This window comes from Carcharodon carcharias, chromosome 13 (assembly GCF_017639515.1).
Source record: "Carcharodon carcharias isolate sCarCar2 chromosome 13, sCarCar2.pri, whole genome shotgun sequence".
Classification (NCBI taxonomy): Eukaryota; Metazoa; Chordata; class Chondrichthyes; order Lamniformes; family Lamnidae; genus Carcharodon; species Carcharodon carcharias.
This window is the reverse complement of record NC_054479.1, coordinates 82,920,258-82,944,015: the sequence shown is the minus strand read 5'-3', so window position 1 is coordinate 82,944,015 and position 23,758 is coordinate 82,920,258. Positions and strand designations below refer to the sequence as shown.

At 46.2% G+C, this 23,758-nt stretch overlaps 1 protein-coding gene across 1 annotated transcript in view; it reads right to left on the bottom strand.

Moving 5' to 3' along the window:
- Positions 1–23,758, bottom strand: part of hal (histidine ammonia-lyase) — a 54,819-nt gene that overhangs the window by 4,393 nt on the left and 26,668 nt on the right. The window contains exons 12-17 of the mRNA XM_041203245.1: positions 22,931–23,026; positions 22,774–22,832; positions 20,916–20,996; positions 10,635–10,700; positions 9,601–9,766; positions 5,997–6,131 (exon numbers count right to left, since the gene is read on the bottom strand). Of these exons, the coding sequence (XP_041059179.1) occupies positions 5,997–6,131; positions 9,601–9,766; positions 10,635–10,700; positions 20,916–20,996; positions 22,774–22,832; positions 22,931–23,026 (603 nt within the window). The remainder of the gene's footprint in view (positions 1–5,996; positions 6,132–9,600; positions 9,767–10,634; positions 10,701–20,915; positions 20,997–22,773; positions 22,833–22,930; positions 23,027–23,758) is intronic.

The window sequence follows — 23,758 nt, the reverse complement described above, 5'->3', positions numbered from 1 at the left end:
GTCCATGTGGTGTAGGTACACCCACAGTGCTGTTAGGGAGGGAGTTCCAGGATTTTGACCCAGCGACAGTGAAGGAACGGCGATATACTTCCAAGTCAGGATGATGAGTGTGGCTTGGAGGGGAACTTCCAGGTGGTGGTGTTCCCAGCTATCTGCTGTCCTTGTCCTTCTAGGTAGTAGAAGTCGTGGGTTTAGAAGGTGCTGTCCAAGGAGCCTTGGTGAGTTCCTGCAGTGCATCTTATAGATGGTACACACTGCTGCTACTGTGTGACAGTGGTGGAGGGACGTGGTGCCAATCAAGTCGGCTGCTTTGTCCTGGATGCTGTCAAGCTTCTTGAGTGTCGTTGGAGCTGCACTAATCCAGGCAAGTGGAGAGTATTCCATCACATTCCTGACTTGTACCTTGTAGATAGTAGACTGGCTTTGGGATGTCAGGAGGTGAGTTACTCGCCGCAGGATTCTGAGCCTCTGACCTGCTCCTGTAGCCACAGTATTTATGTGGCTAGTCCAGTTCAGTTTCTGGTCAATGGTAAATCTCAGGACGTTGATAGTAGGGGATTCAGTGATGGTAATGCCATTGTACATCAAGGGGCGATGGTTGGATTCTCTCTTGCTGGAGATGGTCATTGACTGTTACATGTGGCACAAATGTTACTTGCCACTTATCAGCCCAAGCCTGAATATTGTCCAGGTTTTGCTGCATTTGGACATGGACTGCTTCAGCATCTGAGGAGTCGGGAGTGGTGCTGAACATTGTACAAACATCAGCGAACATACCCACTTCTGTCTTTATGATTGAAGGAAGATGAAGAGGCTGAAAATGGTTGGGATGAGGACACTACCCTGAGGAACACCTGCAGTGATGTCCTGGAACTGAGATGATTGACCTCCAACAACCACAACCATCTTACTTTGTGTTAGGTATGACTCCAACCAGTGGAGAGTTTTCCCCTTGATTCCCATTGACTCCAGTTTTGCTGGGGCTCCTTGATGTCACACTTGGTCAAATGCTACCTTGATGTCAAGGGCTGTCACTCTCACCTCACCTCGGGAGTTCAGCTCTTTTTTCCATGTTTGAACCAAGGCTGTAATAAGGTCAGGAACTAAGTGATCCTGGTGGAACCCAAACCAAGCGTCAGTGAGCAGGTTATTGCTAAGTAAATGTACTTGATGGCATCGTTGAAGACCCCTTCCATTACTTTACTGATGATTGAGAGTAGACTGATGGGCTGGTAATTGGCTGGGTTGGATCTGTCCTGCTTTTTGTGGACAGGACATCCTTGGGCAATTTTTCACATTGCCTGGTAGATGCCAGTGTTGTAGCTGTACTGGAGCAGCTCAGATAGGGGCATGGAAAGTTCTGGAGCACAAACCTTCAGTATTATTGTTGGGGTATTGTCAGAGCCCATAGGCTTTGCAGTATCCAGTGCCTTTAGCCATTTCTTGATATCAGGTGGAATGAATTGAATTGGCTGTAGACAGGTATCTATGATGATGTGGACCTCTGGAGGAGGCTGAGATGGACCATTCACTTGGCACATCTGGTTGAAGATTGTTGCAAATGTTTCAGCCTTATCTTTTACACTGGTGTGCTGGGCTCCTCCATCATTGAGGATGGTGATATTTGTGGTGCCTCTTCCTCCAATGAGTTGTTCAATTGTCCACCACCATTCATGACTGGATGTGGCAGGACTGCAGAGCTTAGATCTGATCCGTTGGTTGTGGAATCACTTAGCTCTGATTATCGCTTGCTGCTTATTCTGTTTGGCATGCAGGTAGTCCTTGTTGTAGCTTTCCAAGGTTGATACCTCATTTTTAAGTATGCCTGGTGCTGCTCCTGGCCTACCCTCCTGCACTCTTCATGGAACCAGGGTTGATCCCCTGGCGTAATGGTGATGGTAGGCTGGGGGATATGCTGGGCCATGAGGTTACAGAGTTCTGCTGCTGATGATGGCCCACAGCACCTCACAGATGCCCAGTCTTGAGTTACTAGTTATGTTCAAAATCTCTCCGATCTAGCACCGTGGTGGTGCCTCACATCATGATGGAGGGGATCCTCAATGACACAATGACTGGTCACTCCTACCGATACTGTCATGGACAGATGCATCATGATGATTAAATGACCAGGATTACATCTTACTCTCAAGACTGTGTCGAACTTAATGACTTATTTAAGCAACAATACAACCATCTCTTGCTTGGTAATGCACCATGTGTGCCCAACTTTACCCCCAGTGATTCTGCCAAGCAAAACTCAACTTGTTTGACCTGAAGCTGAGCTTCAAACCCCCACATCTCATAAATCACCAAGAATGTTACACAACTACCCCTGCTCTAACTCTTATCCCCAAGGGAGGCGGTGGCATTGTGGTAATGTCACTGGACTAGTAACCCAGAGACCTAGGCTAATGCTTTGGGGAGCAGCTGATGGGACTTAAATTCAATCAATAAATCTGGAAATCAAAGGTAGTCTGTTTTTTTAAATTATTCATTCAAGGGATGTGGGCTTCCCTGGCTACGCCAACACTTATTGCCCATTCCTAATTGCCCTTGAGAAGGTGGTGGTGAGCTGCCTTCTTAAACTGCTGCAGTCCATGTGGTGTAGGTACACCCACAGTGCTGTTAGGGAGTGAGTTCCAGGATTTTGATCTAGAGACAGTGAAGGAACGGTGATATTATAATGACCATGAAATCATTGTCGTAAAACCCATCTGGTTCACTAATACTCTCTAGGGAAGGAAATCTGCCATCCTTACCTGGTCTGACCTACGTGGGGCTCCAGGTCCACGGCAATGTAGTTGACTTTTAACTGCCCTCTGAAATGGTCTAGCAAGTCGCTTAGTTGTAACAAACTGCTACGAACTCTTAAAAATATTAATGAAACTGAGTGAACCACCTGGCATCGACCTGGGTACCGGAAATGACAACAGCCCTGTCCACCCTGCAAAATCCTCCTTACTAACTTCGGGGAGTTTGTGCCAAAATTGGAGACCTGTCTCACAGACTAGTCAAGCAACAGCCTGACAGTCATCCACACAGAATCATACCTTACAGATAATGTCCCAGACTCCACCATCCCCATTCCTGGGTATGTCCTGTCCCACCGACAGGACAGACCCAGCAGAGGTGCCGGCACAGTGGTATACAGTCGGGAGGGAGTTGCCCTGGGAGTCCTCAACATCGACTCCCGACCCCATGAAGTCTCATGTCACCAGGTCAAACATGGACAAGGAAACCTCCTGCTGGTTATCATCTACCATCTCGCTCAGCTGATGAATCAGTTCTCCTCCATGTTAAACACCACTTGGAGGAAGCACTGAGGGTGGAAAGGGCGCAGAATGTACTCTGGGTGGGGGACTTCAATGTCCATCAGAAAGAGTGGCTTAGTAGCACCGCTACAGGCAGAGCTGGCTGAGTCCTAAATGACTTCGCTGCTAGACTGGGCCTGCAGCAGGTGATGAGGGAAACAACAAGAGGGAAAAACCTACTTCACTTCATCCTCATCAACCTGCCTGACGCAGATGCATCTGTCCATGGCAGTATCAGTAGGAGAGACCACTGCACAGCTCTTGTGAAGACGAAGTCCCCTTCTTCAACTGAGGATACCCTCCGTCGTGTTGTGTGGCATTATCACCGTGCTAAATGGGATAGATTTCAAACAGATCTAGCAACTCAAGACTGGGCATCCATGAAATGCTGTGGGCCATCAGCAGCAGCAGAAATGTACTCAACACAATCTGTAACCTCATGGCCCAACATATCCCCCACTCTACCATTACCTTCAAGCCAGGAGATAAACCCCGGTTCAATGAAGAGTGCAGGAGAGCATGCCAGGAGCAGCACCAGGCATACCTAAAAGTGAGGTGTCAACCTGGGGAAGCTACAACACAGGACTACTTGAGTGCCAAACAGCATAAGCAGCAAGTGATAGACAAAGCTAAGCGATCCCACAACCAATGGATCAGAACTAAGCTCTGCAGTCCTGCCAGATCCAGTTGTCAATGGTGGTGGACAATTAAACAACTCACCGGAGGAGGAGGCTGCACAAATATCCCCACCCTCAATGATGGAGGAGCCCAGCACATTAGTGCAAAAGATAAGGCTGAAACATTCGCAACAATCTTCAGCCAGAAGTGCTGAGTGGATGATCCATCTTAGCCCCCTCCAGAGATCCCCAGCATCACAGATGCCAGTCTTCAGCCAATTCAATTCACTCCATGTGATATCAAGAAATGGCTGAAGGCACTGTATACTGCAAAGGCTATGGGCCTTGAGAACATTCCAGCAATAGTACTGAACACTTGTGCTCCAGAACTTGCTGCACTCCTAGCCAAGCTGTTCCAGTACAGCTACAACACTGACTTCTACCCGGTAATGGGAAATTGCCTAGGTATGTCCTGTACACAAAAAGCAGGACAAATACAACCCAGCTAATTACCGCCCCATCAGTCTACTCTCCATCATCAGTAAAATGATGGAAGGGGTCATCAACAGTGCTATCAAGAAGCACTTGGTCAGCAACAACCTGCTCACTGACACTCAGTTTGGATTCTATCAGAGCCATTCAGGTTCTGACCTCATTACAGCCTTGGTTGAGACATGGACAAAACAGCTGAGCTCCCGAGGTGAGGTGAGAGCAACTACCCTTGATATCAGTCCTGGCTGCTTGGTTGCTTCCCTGGTGTTGGGGTGTGGAGTATATCATGTGGACTGGAAAAGATTTTGCAACAGGAGGGTAAAGAACTGGTCATCATAGCCCACGTGAGAGCAAATGACAACTTTTGTCATTTTCAGAATGTGTTTATTGTCCATTCTTAATTGTCCTTTAGGAGCAATGATGGGCCACAACATCCTGGGGATTACCATTTACCAAAAACTGAACTGGACTAGCCATATAAGTACTGTGGCTACAAAAGCAGGTCACAGGCTAGGAATCCTGTGGTGAGTAACTCACCACCTGACTCCCCAAAGCCTGTCCACCATTTACAAGGCACAAGTTAGGAGTGTGATGGAATACTCTCCACTTGCCTGGGTGAGTGCAGCTCCAACAACACTCAAGAAGCTTGACAACATCCATGTCAAAGCAGCCCACTTGATTGGCACCACATCCACAAACATTCACTCCCTCCACCACCAATGCACAATGGCAGCAGTGTGTACTATCTACAAGATGCTTTGAGGGAACTCACCATGGACTCCTTAGACAGCACCTCCAAAACCCATGATTGCTACCATCTAGAAGGACAAGGGCTGCTGACACATGGGACCACCACCTTGAAGTTCCCTTCCAAGCCACTCACTATCCTGACTTGGAAATATGTCACTGTTCCTTCACTGTAACTGGGTCAAAATCCTGGAACTCCCGCCCTAACAGCACTGTGGGTGTACCTGCATCACACAGACTGCAGCAGTTTAAGAAGGCAGCTCACCACCACCTTCTCAAGGGTAATTACGGTAGGCAATAAATGCCCAACCAGCGATAACCTTGTCACATGAATGAATAAAAAAACTGCAGGGAGGCATCCACACAAAGCCATTAGCTGGGAGTTCCAGGATTTTGACTCAGCAACGATGTGTGTCCAAGTCAGCATGTTGTATAACATAGAAGGAAACATAGAGGTGATAGTGTTCCCTTGCACATAATTCCCTTGCAACTGGTTTGGGAAGTGCTGTTAAAGAATTCTTGCCAAGTTGCTGTGGTACATCCTGTAGAGAGCACACTGTGTGCCAACCATAGAAAGGAGATGTTGAAGGAGTGCATGATCTGTCCATTAAGCAAACTGCTTTGTGCTCCCTCAGTAGGTAAATTCACCATTCATTCATTAACCAAACATTTTAATAAGAAATGTAACGAACTAACACAACATATAAAATCTTGAAAACAATAGGGTTCATTAGTTACTGCTACTGCAGACAGGAGTACATAAGTTTTGAGTTGTCCTCAATATCTACCAGTGTTCAACAAAATGACAATCATTGATACTCAGTCATACCTTGTTCCGCATGCTCAATAACTCTCAATGCTTTCCTGGCAGCCCATCCACCCATGGAGACATGGTCCTCAGTGGCAGCACTGGTGGACAGGGAGTCCACCGAAGATGGATGGCACAATACTTTGCTCTCAGAGACTGAAAATAATAAAGATTATTTTCCATATACTTGCTCTATAAACTAAAATGGTAACATTTAACACTAAAGTTTTCAATTGGGGAAAAAGATTCATTCTCTCCAATCCTTTGTAGAACCAGGAATAAATGTGTTTTGTAAAGTGGTATGTCATAAAGCCTTACTTCCTTTTATTGTGTTTTTGTCACACTTGTGTCAACTTTGTCTCATTACAAATTGTTCTATCCATATTTATAATGGAAATTTCCTATGTAAACTTGTCACGCAGTGGCGGCACTATAGAGCCCCCATGGACCACCTGCTTAATTACATCCATCCATGGTTCTTGTGTGCAACATGACAGGAAATCAATTAATATCTAAGTGAAAGTGATTTGTTCCTATACAATTCAAAATCTTGTGCACTTCCTGTTCATAGACTTTGCTTCCTGTTGTCATGGTTTTCTGTCAGCGTTTACCATTGTGAATTGTTGTGCCAATATTTTCCATTCATCGCTGGTATTGTATTTCCAATCACAGGCCATTAGGTAGCTCTATGGAGTGAGGTTTTGAAGTCTTCATTGCCACTTTGTATATTAAAATAAAACTAGCATTCATCAACTAACCATGGGTAAGTTGAAGACTTATTAACTCTGGTCACGTCATCCCGAGTGAGGTCACCTGGACGCCTTTCCTATGAAAATGAAGCAGGAACCATGGTGGTGCCAATCCCACCTCATTGGCATTTGGCCACATTGTAGGTGTAAGTGCTCTATCCTCCTCGGAGAATCCCACATGTGCAGCACCAATCAGTGTTATCCAATTGAAAGCACTGATACCCATAGGTGTGGCCACAGGCAGTAATTTTAGTAGCAGATGCCTCATACGCACTCATAATTCATTTCATACGTGCGTTTTTACTTAATAAACATCATTCAGTAACCTAGGAAGTAAATGACTCACAACAATGAATAGTGTTATAACCACTTGATTTTATAAGAAGGTATGTTTTAAGCTGTATCCTTTAAGTCAAGATAAATTGGAGTCGTTTGGAGAGGGGGATGTGATCTCCTACAAAATCTGATTGGAGACAAGCCTCCCTGTGACCTGGTTGTTATGGGAACAGAGGCACAGGTCAAAACTTATTGAAAGTAAGGTGTAAATTGGACAGAAAGGCCTTGCTATGTACACAGAGGGCAGCATATTACAGACGGGCGGACGGCTCACCCTAACCCAGAAGCAAAGTCTGCGTGTAGCTGATCCACTCCAATCCAACCCACCCTGCAGCCATAAAGCGCTGTGGGTGGGCTATATTGGGGCAGCGTGGATCATTTGCACTCACTGAGAAGAGCATCCTGCCCTCGGGAGCTGCTGGCCAATTGGATCAGCTCCAGCAGCACCAAGAGCACACTAGTGGGCACTGCCAGGACTGCAAACAGGCCCAAGAAGAAGTCCCGTGGATCCTGGAGCCAGGTAAATCCGGGGTCTTGGGTGGGGAAGATTTGGGCAGATTAGGGAGGAGTCAGGAGATGGGGATGTTGTGTTTTAAAGAGCCGATGGGTAGGAAGAAAGTAGGGGGTACTATGTTAGAGGGGCTGCCCACTGAAGTGCAAAGGGCATCCCCTGAAAATTGCAGCCCCCTCTTCCTTCCCGGCCTATGAAAAGATTTTTAAAAAGCAGCATGTCCACTTCCACCCAACTGCCCACACCAACCATTTAATGGCATGGGAAGCATATTATTGGGGTCAATTGTCTTGTTAACAAGCTCAATTGACCCCTAATTATTTATTTAAATATGGTGGGTGGGCTGCCGATTTCAGTAACTCCCACCTCCCACCGTATTATGGGGGTGAGCTCATGGGTGGGCAGGAAGGTGGTGGGCTGGGTATCTGCCCTATTTTACTTGCCCACCCCTGCAGAAAACTCACCCGCAGGGGCCCATAAAATGCTGGCCACAGACTCTCAGAATAAGTCAGACAGAGAGACTTGGGGAAGAAGACTGAAAACAGGTGCTGCTATACCAAGCGAAGAAAAGAGCTGTTTCTGGGTTAGACACCAAGCAGAGTGTTGGTGAGGACAGATTCCTGTATGAAGAGATGAGGCTTGTGGAGATTTAAAGATCAAGGAGTTGCTACAGAGGGTGTGTTATTACTGGAAGTCCATTCGATTATGCTCAAAAGATTGAATGAAGGACTTTAAAAGGACTTGGAATATTCACCCAGGTAGGGGAAGGAGCTTAAGCTGAGAGGAGCTTGGGAGGACGGGACCCGCCATAGGAGATTCGGCGGCCCAGCTAGAAGTCCATAGACTTTCAGCAGGACCGAAAAATCCTGCCCTACATCTCTGCTGACAGTATGGTGTAATGTGTAAACGTGGCATGGGGCCTTCTGTTGTGTGAAGAAACAAATGGGGAATATCTTTTCTGTAGTTTAGTGGGTTAGTTGCCTACTAAATAATATTTAGTCATTGTTGATTTTGGTTTGTTTGTTACAGTATAAGTTTTAATATGTGAAATCTTGTTCTGTGGTCCTTTGTGTTGGTCACTGGGGAATTCATAAGTTCATTGTTAAGATGGCAATCATATTGTTAAAACCAATTGTTAGTTAAACAGGTGATGGGCATTAATCATCCCATCTAAATAGAATAAAAAGGTATAGCTGGAACACTTTGTTTGGGAGCTACTAGGAAGTTAGTAGCACAGAGGAGTTGTCTTGGAGACCAGGCCTGGATTAATTCTTCCACCGCAACCTCTTATTGTGAGTAACATTCATAAAGTGGTCACCAAGGATGCCTGAAAAATGGACCAATCCAACTTTGGCTTGAATGGGAGCAAGAAGAGAAGATTCAGCCCGCTCTGCAATTCAGTTAGATTGTGGCTGATCTGTATCTTAATTTACGCTCCTTTTATCTGTGTCCCTTTTCCCCCCAAAAAATCTATTAAACCCAGTCCTGAAAGCTTGGAGTGACCTCCAGCATTCACAGTTTTTTATGGGAGTGTTTTCCAGATTTCCACTAATCTCTGATGAACTGCTTCCTGATTTCAATGTCAAACTGCCTGGCTGTAATTTTAAAGTCATGTCCCCTTGTTTTGGATTCTCCCACAAGAGGAGATCATTTATTAGGCTAGATGCGGAGAAATTTTTTGTTATTTTTAACAGCTCCTTCAATTCAAGCCTTGAACTTCTCTCAAAGGAATACAAGCCCTAAGTTGAGTTTAGAATGCTGCGGAATGATCTAACTGAGGTGATTAAAATGATGAAAGGATATTCTTTTCAGGTGTCCTTGGGGCACAGTATATTGGTCCACATTGCATCAATATCACTCCCACAAACACCTCGGCAATGTCTGCTCTCTCTCTCTCAGGTCCTGGACCTTCCTCTATTTCTTCCTCTTGCAAGTGGCCAAGTGACCACAGATCTTGGCTTCCAACATTCCACTAATAAAAACACAACTAGTGCTGAACCTGCTGAAACTCAAGAGTGAAGTGATGTACCCAGGGCAGCTGCTGAGCAGTGAGCTATCATGAAGCCAGAGTTCAAACCCCCATCGTTAACCAGGAAAGCAGGCAGTTCACTCAGGGATGGATTACACAGTCTTTCAATTCTCCTCTCACTGATTGCAGCAAGCTCATGAACACCAATTGCCAGATAGTCAAGAGCCTGTGTAAAAAAAAAATGACAAAGTGATTGGTTCTGGTTAACGATACAGCAATGATACATGATCATTCGTCTTAAAAGAAAAGATGTTTCTTTCCAGCATTTGGTTTTCCTTTGCTATGTTAAATATATCTGTCTTTGCATTTGACAGAAATAGAAAGCAGTTTTTCCCATCTTAATGCCTTTCACTATTTTAAAAACATGGTAAGAAATTTAATATCTGTAATAATTATAGGATGTCTGTGAATCAGAGCTATAACCACCATTGATAACAGGTAGACATTTTACAGATGCTTTAACATGCAAGACCCAAAATAATGGACTCCACCAGTAATACAACACAGATGGAGACCATTTGGCCCATTGTGCTGTAATTCTGAAAACCTCTTCAAAACACTTTAACCCTATTACCTACTCATAACACTGTCAATCACTCAGTTCCTTTCACAAGTGTAAACAACCTCTTTTGAGCTAAATCATTAGTGGAGTTTGGAACTCAGTCAAACATTCATAACAAGATTCCATTGCACAATTAGTCCCACTCCCAACCCAATTAGTTCCACTCCTGAGCTTTTTGCTCATAATCTTTTTTTTCACCCTTCTTTAAATGCTTGGTCTTTTAAAGCCATATTTTATTCTGCTTTCCCCTGTTTGTTGGACGTTCCAAGTCCTAACCACCTTCTGGATGAAGAGGTTTCTCCCAAACACTTTCCTTGTTTTTCTGATAATCATAAATTCCTGACCTCCATTCACCAACCAGTGAAAATAATATTCTCAATTTACTTCATCAAAACTTTAATTTTGAATGCCCATAACAGCTTGCCTCTTAATCTTCCTTATTCGAATAATATTGAGTGAAACAAATACTTACTTTTGCAGGATATTCTCCATGGAAGTTTCCACCGGAAATTGTCTCTCCTCTATCTGCAAACACCATCTGAAGTGAATAAGTTAAGGTTTATAACGAGTGGCTATGACGACACTGGGAACCCACTATCAGGTACAAAGAACCAGAGAATCGTTGCCATAGAATTAAGTTGCACTGTGGCACTTGAAATAGGTTATGATCTCTTGACATAAACTTGTCTAAAGGTTCTCGGTGAAAGAGAAGATAATTAGGATTGATTAAAATCCATTTGTTATATTCAACAGCAGGTCAGGCAGCACTTGTGGAGATAGAAACAGGGTTAACGTTTCAGTTTGTGACTTTTCATCAGTTCTGATTCAAGGTCATGAACCTGAAGCGTTAACTCTGGGCCCGATTTTAATGCCTCCATCCATGCTGGAATGGGAGAAAGGGGGATTTAAAATGACAGGCAGGACCCAATTCTGGGATTCTCACCTCCATTCCCGTGATGTGGGATTTTTATGGCCCCCAGTAGCAAACCTGCACACAACAATCCCACCCTGGTCTACTCCATTGCGGGGTTGGACATTTTAGACCCTCCCGCCGCCCCCCTAACTATTTCTATGGAGTTGGGTCCGATTTTGTTAGGTGACGTGGTTCATGGCGCCTCAGAGGAGGGGAAGACTAGTCTGGAGTTGGGAACCATTTGACAGGTTAGTTCAAAAGATGTTGACAACTTCAAATGTTTTAATGTAATGGTATGGTAAGTTAAGTATGCTTTTAATATAGTGATTAGTAATAGGGCTTTGTTCTTAAAAGGTAAGTGGCATTAAATTGACAAACATTGTGAAATGTTCAGATACATAGTACTTTATCAAGTGGATAATATGCTCATCTGCATTCAATAGTATTAAGATTGTCATCTTGGCCCTATGCTTTGATTTTTACATTGATTTAGAGTCCAGACATTTGTTGAGCCTTTGAAAAAATATGAACAGATGGCTACCTGTTCATGCCTTGGGCTTGCTTTCAGAGATGGAGACCCTGAAACCAGCTCACCCCCACCAATTCTGGCCTCTTGTCCAAACTCAATTTCGTTTGGTCCACCACTGGTGGCCATGCCTTCAGTTTTATAGGCCCTAAGCTCTGGAATTCTCTCACTAAACCTCTCTCTTATTTTAAGATGCTCCTTAAAAGTTACTTCTTTGACCAAGCTCTGGTCACCTATCCTTCTGTGACTCAGTGTCAAAGTTTGTCTGGTAAAATTGCTATGAGGCACCTTGGGACATTTCAGCCCATTAATGTTGCCACATAAATGCAAGTTGTTGTTTTATTGGTCAGTCGACCTCACACCCTCTACAGGATACTGAAGCAGTCCATGTCCAAATGCAGCAAGACCTGGACAATATCCAGGCTTCGGCTGACAAGTGACAAGTAACATTCACACCACACAAGTGTCAGGCAATGACCATCTCCAACAAAAGAGAATCCAACCATCACCCCTTGATGTTCAATAGCATTAACATCACTGAATCTCACACTATCAACATCCTGGGGGTTACCATTGACCAGAAGCTGAACTGGACCAGCCATATACTGTGGCTACACGAGCAGGTCAGAGGCTAGGAATCCTGTGGCGAGTAACTCACCTCCTGGTTCCCCAAAGCCTGTCCACCATCTACAAGGCACAAATCAGAGGTGTGATGGAATACTCCCCACTTGCCTGGATGAGTTGCCAACTTACCAACAACACTGAAGAAGCTTGACACCTTCCAGGACAAAGCAGCCCACTTGATTGGCACTCCATCCATAAACATTCACTCCCTCCACCATCGATGCACAGTAGCAGCAGTGTGTACCATCTACAAGATACGTTGAAGAAACTCACCAAAGCTCCTTAGACAGCACCTTTCAAACTCGTGACCTCTACCATCTAGAAGGATGAGGGCAGCAGACACATGGGGCAGAATTTTCCTGTTGGTGTGCAGGGGCGGGAACCACACGCCGATGTATAAAATGACACGTGGTGATGTTGGGCGAGCGTCCCAATGTCACCACATGCCATCGCGATATTTCGTTGGGCGGGCACGCGATGATATCTGCTGCGCACCTGCCATTAATTAACGGGCCACTTAAGGCCCTTGAAGTGCCAATTAATGCTGATTTTCCGGCGCCCATGTAATCTTTGGGTCGATGCATGGGCGCAACGGGCAGGCGGGTAGTAGACGATTGTATAAACCTCATCCACGGGCAGGATAAAGGGCTTAGCGAGGTTGCGAGTGTGTTCTGTCAAATATTTAATTTGGAAAGTTACTGTTACTTGCCTGTGTGATCCAAAATACTTCAAAACGCATACCAGCTGCTTGGGTGGACTCACAACCTTCAGGTCAACAGTCTACAGTGAGGAATCGTTTTTGGGCCTGCAGGTTTCAGGAAGCCTTCCCTTAGCCTGGGAAAGGGAGTTGAACTCTCCACCGGAGGCACCTCCTCTGAGGAGGGAGGGGGGGGCTAGAAGGGGGAGGAGGCCAGGAGTGCACATTCAGCCTCCAGGGGAGCCACCTGTGGGAGGAGAGGCGCAGGCACAATGGGTGCAGGGCCAGCAGGAAGTCCAAGATGGAAGGGGCCCCAGAAGATGCCACTATCCTGCTGCCAGGGTATACAGGCGGTGAAGCAGCTACCTCAATATGACTGAGGTGCAGTGCCAAAGGAGGCTCCGTCTCAAGGGAGACAGTCAACTATATCTGTCAGATGATTGGACCTGTGATCTCAGCTAACTGTGTGGGTGGACACCCCATGCCAGTTGCTCTAAAGGTCACAGCTGGCCTCAACTTCTATGCATCTGGCTCCTTTCAGGGCTCGGTGGTTGATCTTTGCTGTGTCTCCCAATCAGCTGTCCACACTTGTGTCAAGCAGGTTACAGACTCTCTGTTCAGGCAGGCATTGACCTTCATCCACTTCTGTTGGGACCAGGCAAGCCAGACACAGCGAGCCAGAAGCTTTGCGGCCATTGCTGGCTTCCCCCATGTCCAGGGTGCAATAGACTGCACACGTGGCCATCAAGGTACTAGCAGGTGAGCCCGGTGCCATCGTCAGCAGGAAGGGCTTCCACTCCATGAATGTGCAGATGGTGTGTGATCACAGGATGCAGATCCTGTAATTATGTGCAAGGTACCCAGGCAGCTCTCATGATGCCTACATCCTCTGACACTCCCAGGTGCCAGGGCTCTTCAGTACTCCAGCCCGGCTTGATGGATGTCTGCTGGGAGACAAGGGCTATCCCCTCAAAAGGTGGCTCATGATGCCTCTCCGCCATCCAAGAACAGAAGCTGAGCAGTGGTACAATAGGAGCCACGGCATCACAAGGGCTGTGGTGGAGAGAGCCATCGGTCTTCTCAAAATAAGCTTCTGATGCTTGGACTGCTCAGGGGCGCACTCCAGTACCGCCCAGATCGTGTCTCGGTGATAGTGGTAGCATGCTGCGCTCTCCACAATCTTGTGCTGGAAAGAGCGGACACTTTGGATGATGAAGACATCGACGCAGTGGCTGCAGCTGCACACGATGAGTCCAGCAGTGAGTCCAAGAATGAGCATGCACAGGGAAATGCTGAGGGGGTAGATGCTGACCTGGGTATACTCCAGGGAGGCAGGGACACCCGGGAGACTTTAATCCGATGAGCCTTCAGCTAGCACACATATGAACCTCCAGGACAAGCCTGGGCTGCAGGCTCTGTACTCAATACCTGAGTGCAAAATCTGCCTGGATAGGAACATTAACTAAGAGCTTTTTTTTACCAAGTTGAATGTCCCACAAAACACTCATAACATTATTAGTAACCATCCACCTGCAGAAGAGGCACCCTAAGCCATGGTGACATCTCTGAATTTAATGGTATAACAAAAGGAATTTAAGAGAACAAAATGACAAATGTGTTCAACATCACACCAACTCATAAAGACTTCATTGCGGGCCAACACAAAAGCAGCAGTGATAAACCCATGATGTGCCTAAGCTGCCTTGTGTTTACATTTCTGGGTGCTACGTCTTGGTGCTGCCTCCTCTCTGGAAGTGGCATCTGAGACAGCCTGCTGACTGTGCTGTCCTGTTGGCCTCGATGACCTTGGCGGCCATCTTCTGGCCCTCCCCAGTCGTTGCAGCCTCACCGGATGCAACAGTCACTAGGAGAGAGGTGCAGGAGCTGCCGCCCTCATCCGGAGTGCTCTGAGAGGAGCCCACAGATATGACAGGCGGCTGTTGCACCGACGTGAGGTGGGTTCGGATCTCCCTGCTCATTGTAGATGCTGGGCACCGAGCTGGGAAACTTGGTGACCAGGCCATCTCCCACAATGGCACTGACTAGCTGAAGCCAATGCCAATGTGAGCACTTGCTGGTCTGAGCGCACCTCCAGGAAGCCCTGATTGGTCTCCTGGAGGAGCCTTTCCACAAGATTCGCCACTATCTCCAAGGAAGACACATGGTACTTGGCCATGAGGCTCATTGCATCGGCGATGGTGCATAGACTCCTCCACCATGGATACCAAGCTAAGCATAGCTTCATGTATCTCCACCAGATGCTCCCACACACCCGGCCGCATTTCCTGCGTTTGCTGTGTCGTGGACGATTCCAGAGGCACATCATCAGACACCGACTGAGCATGTGCCTAGTCCCCTGCAGTCCTCTAACTGCTGGAGCCATGGGCACTCTCTGCCTCTGCCAGCTCCTCCAGCAATGGCATTAGTGGAGTACAGAAAGTGCCGAATGGAGCTTAAGAGAGCAATTAGGAGAGCAAAGAGGGGATATGAGAAAGCTCTGGATGGTAAAAGTAGGGAAAAGCCCAAGATATTCTATAAGTATATCAATGGGAAGAGGATAACCAGGGAAAGAGTAGGGCCCATTAGGGACGAAGGAGACAATCTATAGGTTGAGCCAGAGGACATTGGTAGATTGTTGAACGAATACTTCACATCCGTCTTCACCCAAGAGTGTGAAGATGAAGGTATGGAACTCGGGGAGAAAAGACTGCGAGGTTCTTGAGCAAATTGATATAGGGAGTGACAAGGTGTTAGAGGTGTTGGCAAGCTTAAAAGTGGACAAATCTCCAGATCTGGATGATTTGTGTCCCAGACTGCTGAGGGAGGCAAGGGAAGAGATCGCAGGGGCTCTGATCCAAATTTTTAATTCCTCTCTGGCCACAGGGGGAAGTGCCAGAGGGCTGGAGAACAGCTAATGTGGTTCTGCTATTTAAGAAGGGTTGTAGAGATAAGCCAGGGAACTACAGACCAATGAGTCTCACGTCAGTGGGAGGGAAACTATTGGAGAAAATTCACTTGGAGAGGCAAGGTTTGATCAGAGATAGTTAGCATGGCTTTGTCAGAGGGAAGTCAACACTAACAAATTTGATTGAATTTTTTGATGAGGTGACCAGGTGTGTAGATGAGGGCAGTGCAGTTGATGTAGTTTATATGGTTTTCAGCAAAGTCTTTGACAAGGTCCCACATGGGAGACTTATAAAGAAGGTAAATGCACATGGGATACAGGGTAATTTGATAAGGTGGATTCAAAATTTGCTTAGTTGTAGGAGATAGAAGGTGATGACAGAAGGCTGCTTTCATGACTGGAAGCCTGTGTCCGGTGGCATACCACAGGGATCTGTGCTGGGTCCCCTAAGATTTGTCATTTATATAAATGACATAGACGATTATGTGGGGGTAGGATTAGTAAGTTTGTGGATGGCATAAAGATTGGCTGGGTGGTTAACAGTGAGGTTAAGTGTCTTGGATTACAGGAATATATAGACAGTATGGTCAAATGGGTAGATAAGTGGCAGATGGAATTTAACCCTGTAATACACTTTGGAAAGAGTAATTTGACAAGGAAGTATTTACTGAAGGCATGTCACTAGGACGTTCTGAGGAATAAAGGGACCTTGGCCTGTGTGTCCACAGATCTCTGAAGGCGGAGGGGCATGTTAGTGGGGTGGTGAAAAAGGCATATGGGACACTTGCCTTTATCAATCAAGGCATAGATTACAAAAGTAGGGAGGTCATGTTGGAGTTGTATAGAAGCTTGGTGAGGCCACAGCTGGAGTACTGTGTGCAGTTCTGGTCACTACATTATAGGAAGGATGTGATTGCACTGGAGGGGGTGCAGAGGAGATTCACCAGGATGTTGCCTGGGATGAAACATTTAAATTATGAAGAGAGGTTGGATAGATTTGGGTTGTTTTCATTGGAGCAGAGAAGACTGAGGGGCGACCTGATCGAGGTGTACAAGATTACGAGGGGCATGGACAGGATGGGTAGGGAGCAGTTGTTCCCTTAGTTGAAGGGTCAGTCATGAGGGGACACAAGTTCAAGGTGAAGGTTTAGAGGGGATGTGAGGAAAAACTTTTTTACCCAGAGGGTGGTGACGGTCTGGAATGCACTGCCTGGGAGGGTGGTGGAGGCGGGTTGCCTCACATCCTTTAAAAAGTACCTGGATGAGCACTTGGCATGTCATAACATTCAAGGCTATGGGCCAAGTACTGGTAAATGGGATTAGGTGGGCAGGTCAAGTGTTTCTCAAGTGTCGGTGCAGGCTCGATGGGCTGAAGGGCCTCTTCTGCACTGTGTGATTCTGTGACTGTGAAGTGCCCTCACCACTGTGCCCCGAGACACTAGCTGATGATCTAATTTCCACCGAGGTGCTCATATCTGCACTGGTGCCTGTCTGGCAGAGATGGTGTGATGCTGGTGGGTCAGAGACTTCAGGGCCCTCAGGTGTGAGACTGTGCCTCCCTGGCCCAGCCCTGCTCCACTGATGCTGAAAGGATGAACAAGGACATTTGATTAGTTAACGTGGAGACAATGTCAATGTGCACCCCTGTCCCCCGGATCATTATGCGCTCATCCTTCCATAAGCAATGGTCAAGCCATGTTGCAAAGTTCAATTTGCATTCACTGAACATTCTGCAGTGCCATGGCTGCCGGGAGAATAATGGTGACCTCACTGCTGGGTAAACATATTTGCCCATGGTACCCCAGCATCACCGACACCGGTGGACCTGGGCACATGGCACCTCCAAATCTAGGGCCTCCTGCTTGAACCGAGTAAGCATCACCACCTGGGCTGGCCCTCCGCCAGTCCTCACCCGCTTGGCTGCATCATGAGCATCTTCTCCTGAAAAGGAGAGAAGAGCATTGATTAACGTGACTTGTACCTGGAATCTCTTCCTGGACAGCCCACCCCAACCAGACCGGGACATTGCAGGGCTCCAAAGCCTCTTCACCCTGCTGCTGCTGAACACTCACACAAAGATGCTAGGCCTGTCACCACCCCCTTGGCCAAATGCTGCCTACATCACATTTGGCGCCACACAACCTAATCTTCCATAGCAAGGAGGCGCAAACATGTGGAGCGCAGAGGACAGCAGATCGATTGGTGCCACGCCACATTGAAGCTCCTCTCCCAGCATGTCATCACCCTGACTTTGACATGTCCTGGAGTTCCAGCTCTGCCCCCAGGTGCAGCTCCTCCAGATTGCCCCCAAAACAGTAATGTGGGTCTCAGCGTACCACTTGCTGTGGGTGCAGGACCCATCTCTTCACCCTCTCAGGGTGACCTCAGCATGGGCAATATCTGCTGGCCCACCCAGCGAAGGACACATGCTGTCAATGATTCAATGCAGTCACTGCACTCAGACTTGGGTGGTGGTGGTGGTGGTGAGCGGTGGGGGGGGGGGGGGGGTGCGCCATCGGGAAAGCCTAGCTGCTGGGTTAAGTGAGCAATGCCAACATGGTACTCACCCTTCCCGAATGCAAGAGGTCATTGAAGCGCTTGTGACACTGGATCCACATGTGTTGCACCACATTGCCGGAGCTCACCTCCTCCGCCACCTCCTCCCAGGCACGTTTGGTCATGTGGGAGAGCCCCCTCCTCCCGTCCTGGGGTACCAGGACCTCCCACCGTGCTGCTACCTCCTTGAGGAGGGCAGCAAGGCAATCGACCGAAAAATGAGGGGCACATCATGGTGAATCATGGTCCTTCCACTGGCCATGATTCACAACCTTGGAAAGACTGCAGCAGTTTTTTTAAACAGGCCACTGGGTTGCCATTGGATCCGGCAGTCATTGCAGTCCCGCCACTGCCCGCCCACTCCCGCTGTTCTCGGGAGCCACGATTCACGCAGGGCGGGCCTTAATTGACCTGCCCGTGTAAAATGGCAGCACGGACCCGATCATGGGCAGCAATTAGGTCTGTGCCCGCCCGCTCCACCAGCCAGCCAGAAAACTCTGCCCATGGGAACACCACCACCTGGAAGTTCCCCTCCAAGTCATTCACCATCCTGACTTGGAAATACATCGCCATTCCTTAACTGTCACTGGGTCAAAATCCTGGAACTCCCTTCCTAACAACACAGTGGGTGTTCCTACACTACATGGACTGCAGTGATTCAAGAAAGCAGCTCACCACCACCTTCTCAAGGGCAGTTAGGGATGGGCAATAAATGATGGCATAGCCAGCTTCGCCCACATCCCGTGAATGAATAAAAAAACCTGGAGTGCACCTTTTAAAGTCCAGTATTGAGGCAAATGATAGTGAGACCAAGGGATTACAACAGATCACCATTAAACTGTACACCAACTCCACCAAATGAATGTTGCCCTGTTTTTGGAATGCTAGCTGAAATGATACTTTACTGGAACAAGGCATAACTTTAACTGGTACATTTCAAGTAAGATGTACAAGTGGGAAAAATGACTAAACAGTTTGTGCGGGGAAATTGATTAATTTTCTTGTGCTGATGCATTAAGAATTATGGTAAAGGTGGACCTTACCTGTTCTCTAAGTATCCACTCACTTTCTCTCACTGAGCTGTTCAAAGGTAAGCTGGCTTAGACTTTTAAAAACATGGACACTTTCTTCTTGTTGCTGCAGCTTCCAGGATAGGGGGAAGGAAAGGGGGGAAATCTGTGTATGTGAGAGAGAGATGGAGCACATTCCAAGGAGCTAGTCCCCTTTATCACTGCAAGGTGGCATTGGCTCACTGTACTGTCACTCATAGTAACTGCCCTTGAAGGCTACTTTATAATGTGGAAGAGAGAGGATCCATTGTGTCTGCTTCAGCTAAGCCTCCTGCTATGCTGACAGACTGATGCTGGGGCCTTCAATTATTTCAAGGAGCCATCATCCCATGATAACAAGCTATTTTTGGGATGGTTTATTAACAGTCCTCCCAATGAATAATCAATGAACTTGGTGATACAGAGCTTAAATATTACTGAAAAGAGAGACATTTCACTGCAACTTTTCGTCTTGCACTCATCAGGACAAACACAAGAATACCACATTTCAAACGATCACAACAATTTATACTACAGGAGAAAAGGTTGGCAAGTCAACTTCAATTTATTTCTTAATACCTGGGAGTTTGGGGAGCCTATAGTTCCCCGTTGTTTTCTCCATGGCACCACCTTACCAATCAGAATCAAATTCCCAAACAAACAGCACCCTCAGTCTCTCTTTTCAGCAAGGATCAAATCAGTGGATACTTCAAATCACAGCTGAACCTAATCCCAGGCTGTTGATTTATTGATGAGAAAAAATTGCTGCATTTCACATTACAGAAATATTATAAGTTCAAAAAATCCTCCCAAGGAAACACAGGCAAAATACAAGTTGATCCTTTAATTAGCTCTTAGCATGTACAGACTAGGCAGCAGTTTCATAATGGATAGCAGGGCAAGGAATCTGTCTGAATGGGATAATATACATAACAGTGGGTTGGATCAAGACAGGTTTTTCGGTAAACTGACATTCATTAATTCTCTGCTATTGCAACTTTTTGCAGCAATCCATAATAAGCAGCATTGTGTTCCCCTCCAACATATTGTTATAACAATCCCAAGCCAGTTGGTGAAGTGTGAAACTAGACACTAATAATTTTCTTTGATAATGGGCTTATTCACAGAATGCAGCATTAAAAATGTCTGCTTCCTACCTCCCAACCCAGTGTCCCAGCAGTCTCTCTTTACTTAAACAATGCCCTTCATCTGTGTATCTTAACAATATAATTAACATGGCATTAACACGTATTCCCTTTTCATTGGGTGGTTTGGCACATTGGACTTATTAGATTCAGTCATTTTGGTATTACATCAAATACCACTTAACCCACTTCCAGATATACCAGTTTTCTCAATGCAAATCCTTTACACTAATTGCCTCACCTGACATCTTTCTATGGCTCACAGTGGTAGACCCAGAGCGCTCACAGTCTACAAGAAGAAAGCTCACACTCTGCTGCACTAAACTCACAAAGGATACTGGATTATCTGTGGCACTGTTAATCTCAGTCTCAATTATATTTTTCACGAATGTGATAGTGTCATTCACCACCCCATGTACCTGCAAAAAAAACAATTGAATCAAATCAAGCAAATGTCAGTAACTTCTTGTATTACTTTAGTAAGCGCTCTATTTTATGTTTTAACATAAGTATCAGCGTTCTGACTCAGTGATCACTGTACAAAGCAAGAATATGCACAGAGGTCAGTGCTCAAAAGTATTTGGACTCTTCAACCCATTAAAATGATGGAAAATTAGTTACTGAGTGAATCCTGTACCAAATCTGCATCTTGTCACAGGAACTTCTATCCTGGAAATCGGTGTCAGCCATAGGTTAAAGATGAAACTGAGCACGTTATGCAGGCTGACACTCCAGTGCAGTACCGAGGGAGTTCTGCACTGTCGGAGGTGCAACCTTTCGGATGAGATGATAAACTGAGGACCTGTCTGCCCTTCCAGGTGGATGTAAGAAATCCTATGAAGCTGTTTTAAAGAAAAGGAGGGCAACTCTCCCCCAGTGTCTTGGCCAATATTTATCCCTCAATCAACATCACTTAAACAGAGATCTGGGGCTGAATTTTTACCTTGTCAGGTGGGCCTGGGAATGGTCACGAAACCACTGCGATTGGGTCCCAATGTTAATTTCATGCGTGAAATGTGCGCTGCAGCACTCAGCGCTGCCGGGGAGGGGGCAGGAGGAGTACTAGTACTGACATTCGTGCGGGTGCACGCAATGAAAGCTCCCTGAGGCACAGAGCTGCCTCAGGGAGCTGAAGATCTTTAAAATCAAGAATTAAAAAACTTACAAATGTTAAAAACATGTCCCCTCTTGGCACTCTGTCACATAAGCATGCACATGTTATAAATGAGATGTAAGCATTTTATTTTATTTTTAATTCCTGTTGGAAACCTTATCCCATCTATGGATGAGGTTTCATAAAAAATCCAAAGGCCGCTTGGCCTTTTCGCCCACCCGCCAGCCGAACAGTTGGACGGGCAGCAAAAAATCTGATTTGATTCATTAAGGACCTTAATAGGCCTCTTAACTGTTGGCGGGCAGGCACACGAGAGAGTGAAATATTGCAAGAGTGCACAATGATGTCAGGACGCTGGCCCGACGTCATCGTGCACTAGTTTACTCTCACTCAGGTTGGGCATATGTCTGCCCAACGATAGAAAAATTCTATCCCTGGTCATTATCTCATAACAAACATACAAATTAGGAGCAGGAATAGGTCAATTGGCCCCTCAAGCCTGCTCCGCCATTCAATAAGATCATGGCTGATCTGACTGTGGCCTCAACCCCACATTCCATCTACCCCTGATAACCTTTGACTCCCTTGTTGGTCAAGAATCTATATCTACCCCTGCCTTAAAAATACTCAATGATCCTGCCTCCACCAGTCTTTGGGGAAGAGAGTTTCAAAGGCTCATGACCCTCTGAGGGAAAAAAATTCTCATCTCTGTCTTAAATGGAGACCCCTTATTTTTAAACAATATTTTGTGTTTCTAGTAAATGCTCATTGCTGTTTGCGAGAGCATACATGGAAAGTGCCTGTCACGCTTTGTACACTTCACAACAGTGGCTACACTTCAAAGGTATTTCATTGGCTGTAAGGAGCTCCGGAACATCTTGAGGTTGTGAAAGGCTTTATAAAAATGGAAATCTTTCTTTTCAATAGCAGAAAGAAGAAGCACCATCAAGTAATCAACAGCATTACATGTAATCCAGTTTATTGCGGTTTTATTGTGTCAATTATTGGTGTCTGCTGGCTGTAGTCTAGTCAGAAAGGAATCCGACACAGTCAGGTTCCAGAGAAGTATTGTTAGTGCCTACCTGTGGGCAGCATCGTAGGGTGTAGGCATCCTGAACACGGTCACAGAACCTGTGGCTTTCTGTGAAGGGAGAATAATGTTACAGGGATGCTGAGACAAAACCTCCAGAAGTACGCTCGCAACCGCCATGAATGGCCTCACACTCAGGGAGGGCTTACCTGCTATTTCCGAGGGATGGTGATCAGAACCCAGCAGTGACCTAAATCGAGAGGCTACCTCCACCTGGCCGGGATGAGGCCGCAATTTGTGAATGTCTAAATACACAGATAACAGCAGAATTCAATACCAGAGGTAACCAGTAACTGTAGACTCTGCTATATTTGCACAGGGGACTTTATGGCTCATCATTAAAACAGGCCCTACTCATTGGCAAGTCTAACTTCTTTGTAGCTCCACTGCATCTCATGTCATTTATAATGCTGCAATACACATTAACCACATTTGCTGAGTTCACTCAATTTAGGATATATATTGCTCTCTTTTCATACTGGCAAAAAAAAAATCAGTGGGGTAAGAGGGTGGAGGGGAGGTCATTTTTTCCCTGATATGTGCAGAGGGAATTAAATCTCTCAATTTAGTATAAGGACAGAGGTAATATAAGTTTCAGAGTGAGGGGCCTGTGTGGTGGTTGAGGGGCCTGTGTGGTGGGTGAGGGGCCTATGTGGTTGTTAATAAGAGGGCTCCTGTATCTGATATTGATGAATTGGGTGTGGAATGGGGCCACTAGTGCCTTTATTTTAATCACTCTGGGATGTAGGTGTCACTGGTAAAGCCAGTATTTATTGCCTATAGCTAAGTATTGTGGAACAGTAAGGAATAGTCTCATTCTTTCATTATAATCCAATAAATCTTTAAATAAGTGTTCTGGCAAAGATTAAACAATGTAATTGTTTAACTTAAAGCATTCGGATAAGAATGGTGGAGAAAGTTATCTCCATGGGTATCAATCATGTGTGTATACTGTGTGATCCAAGGAGTCAAAAACC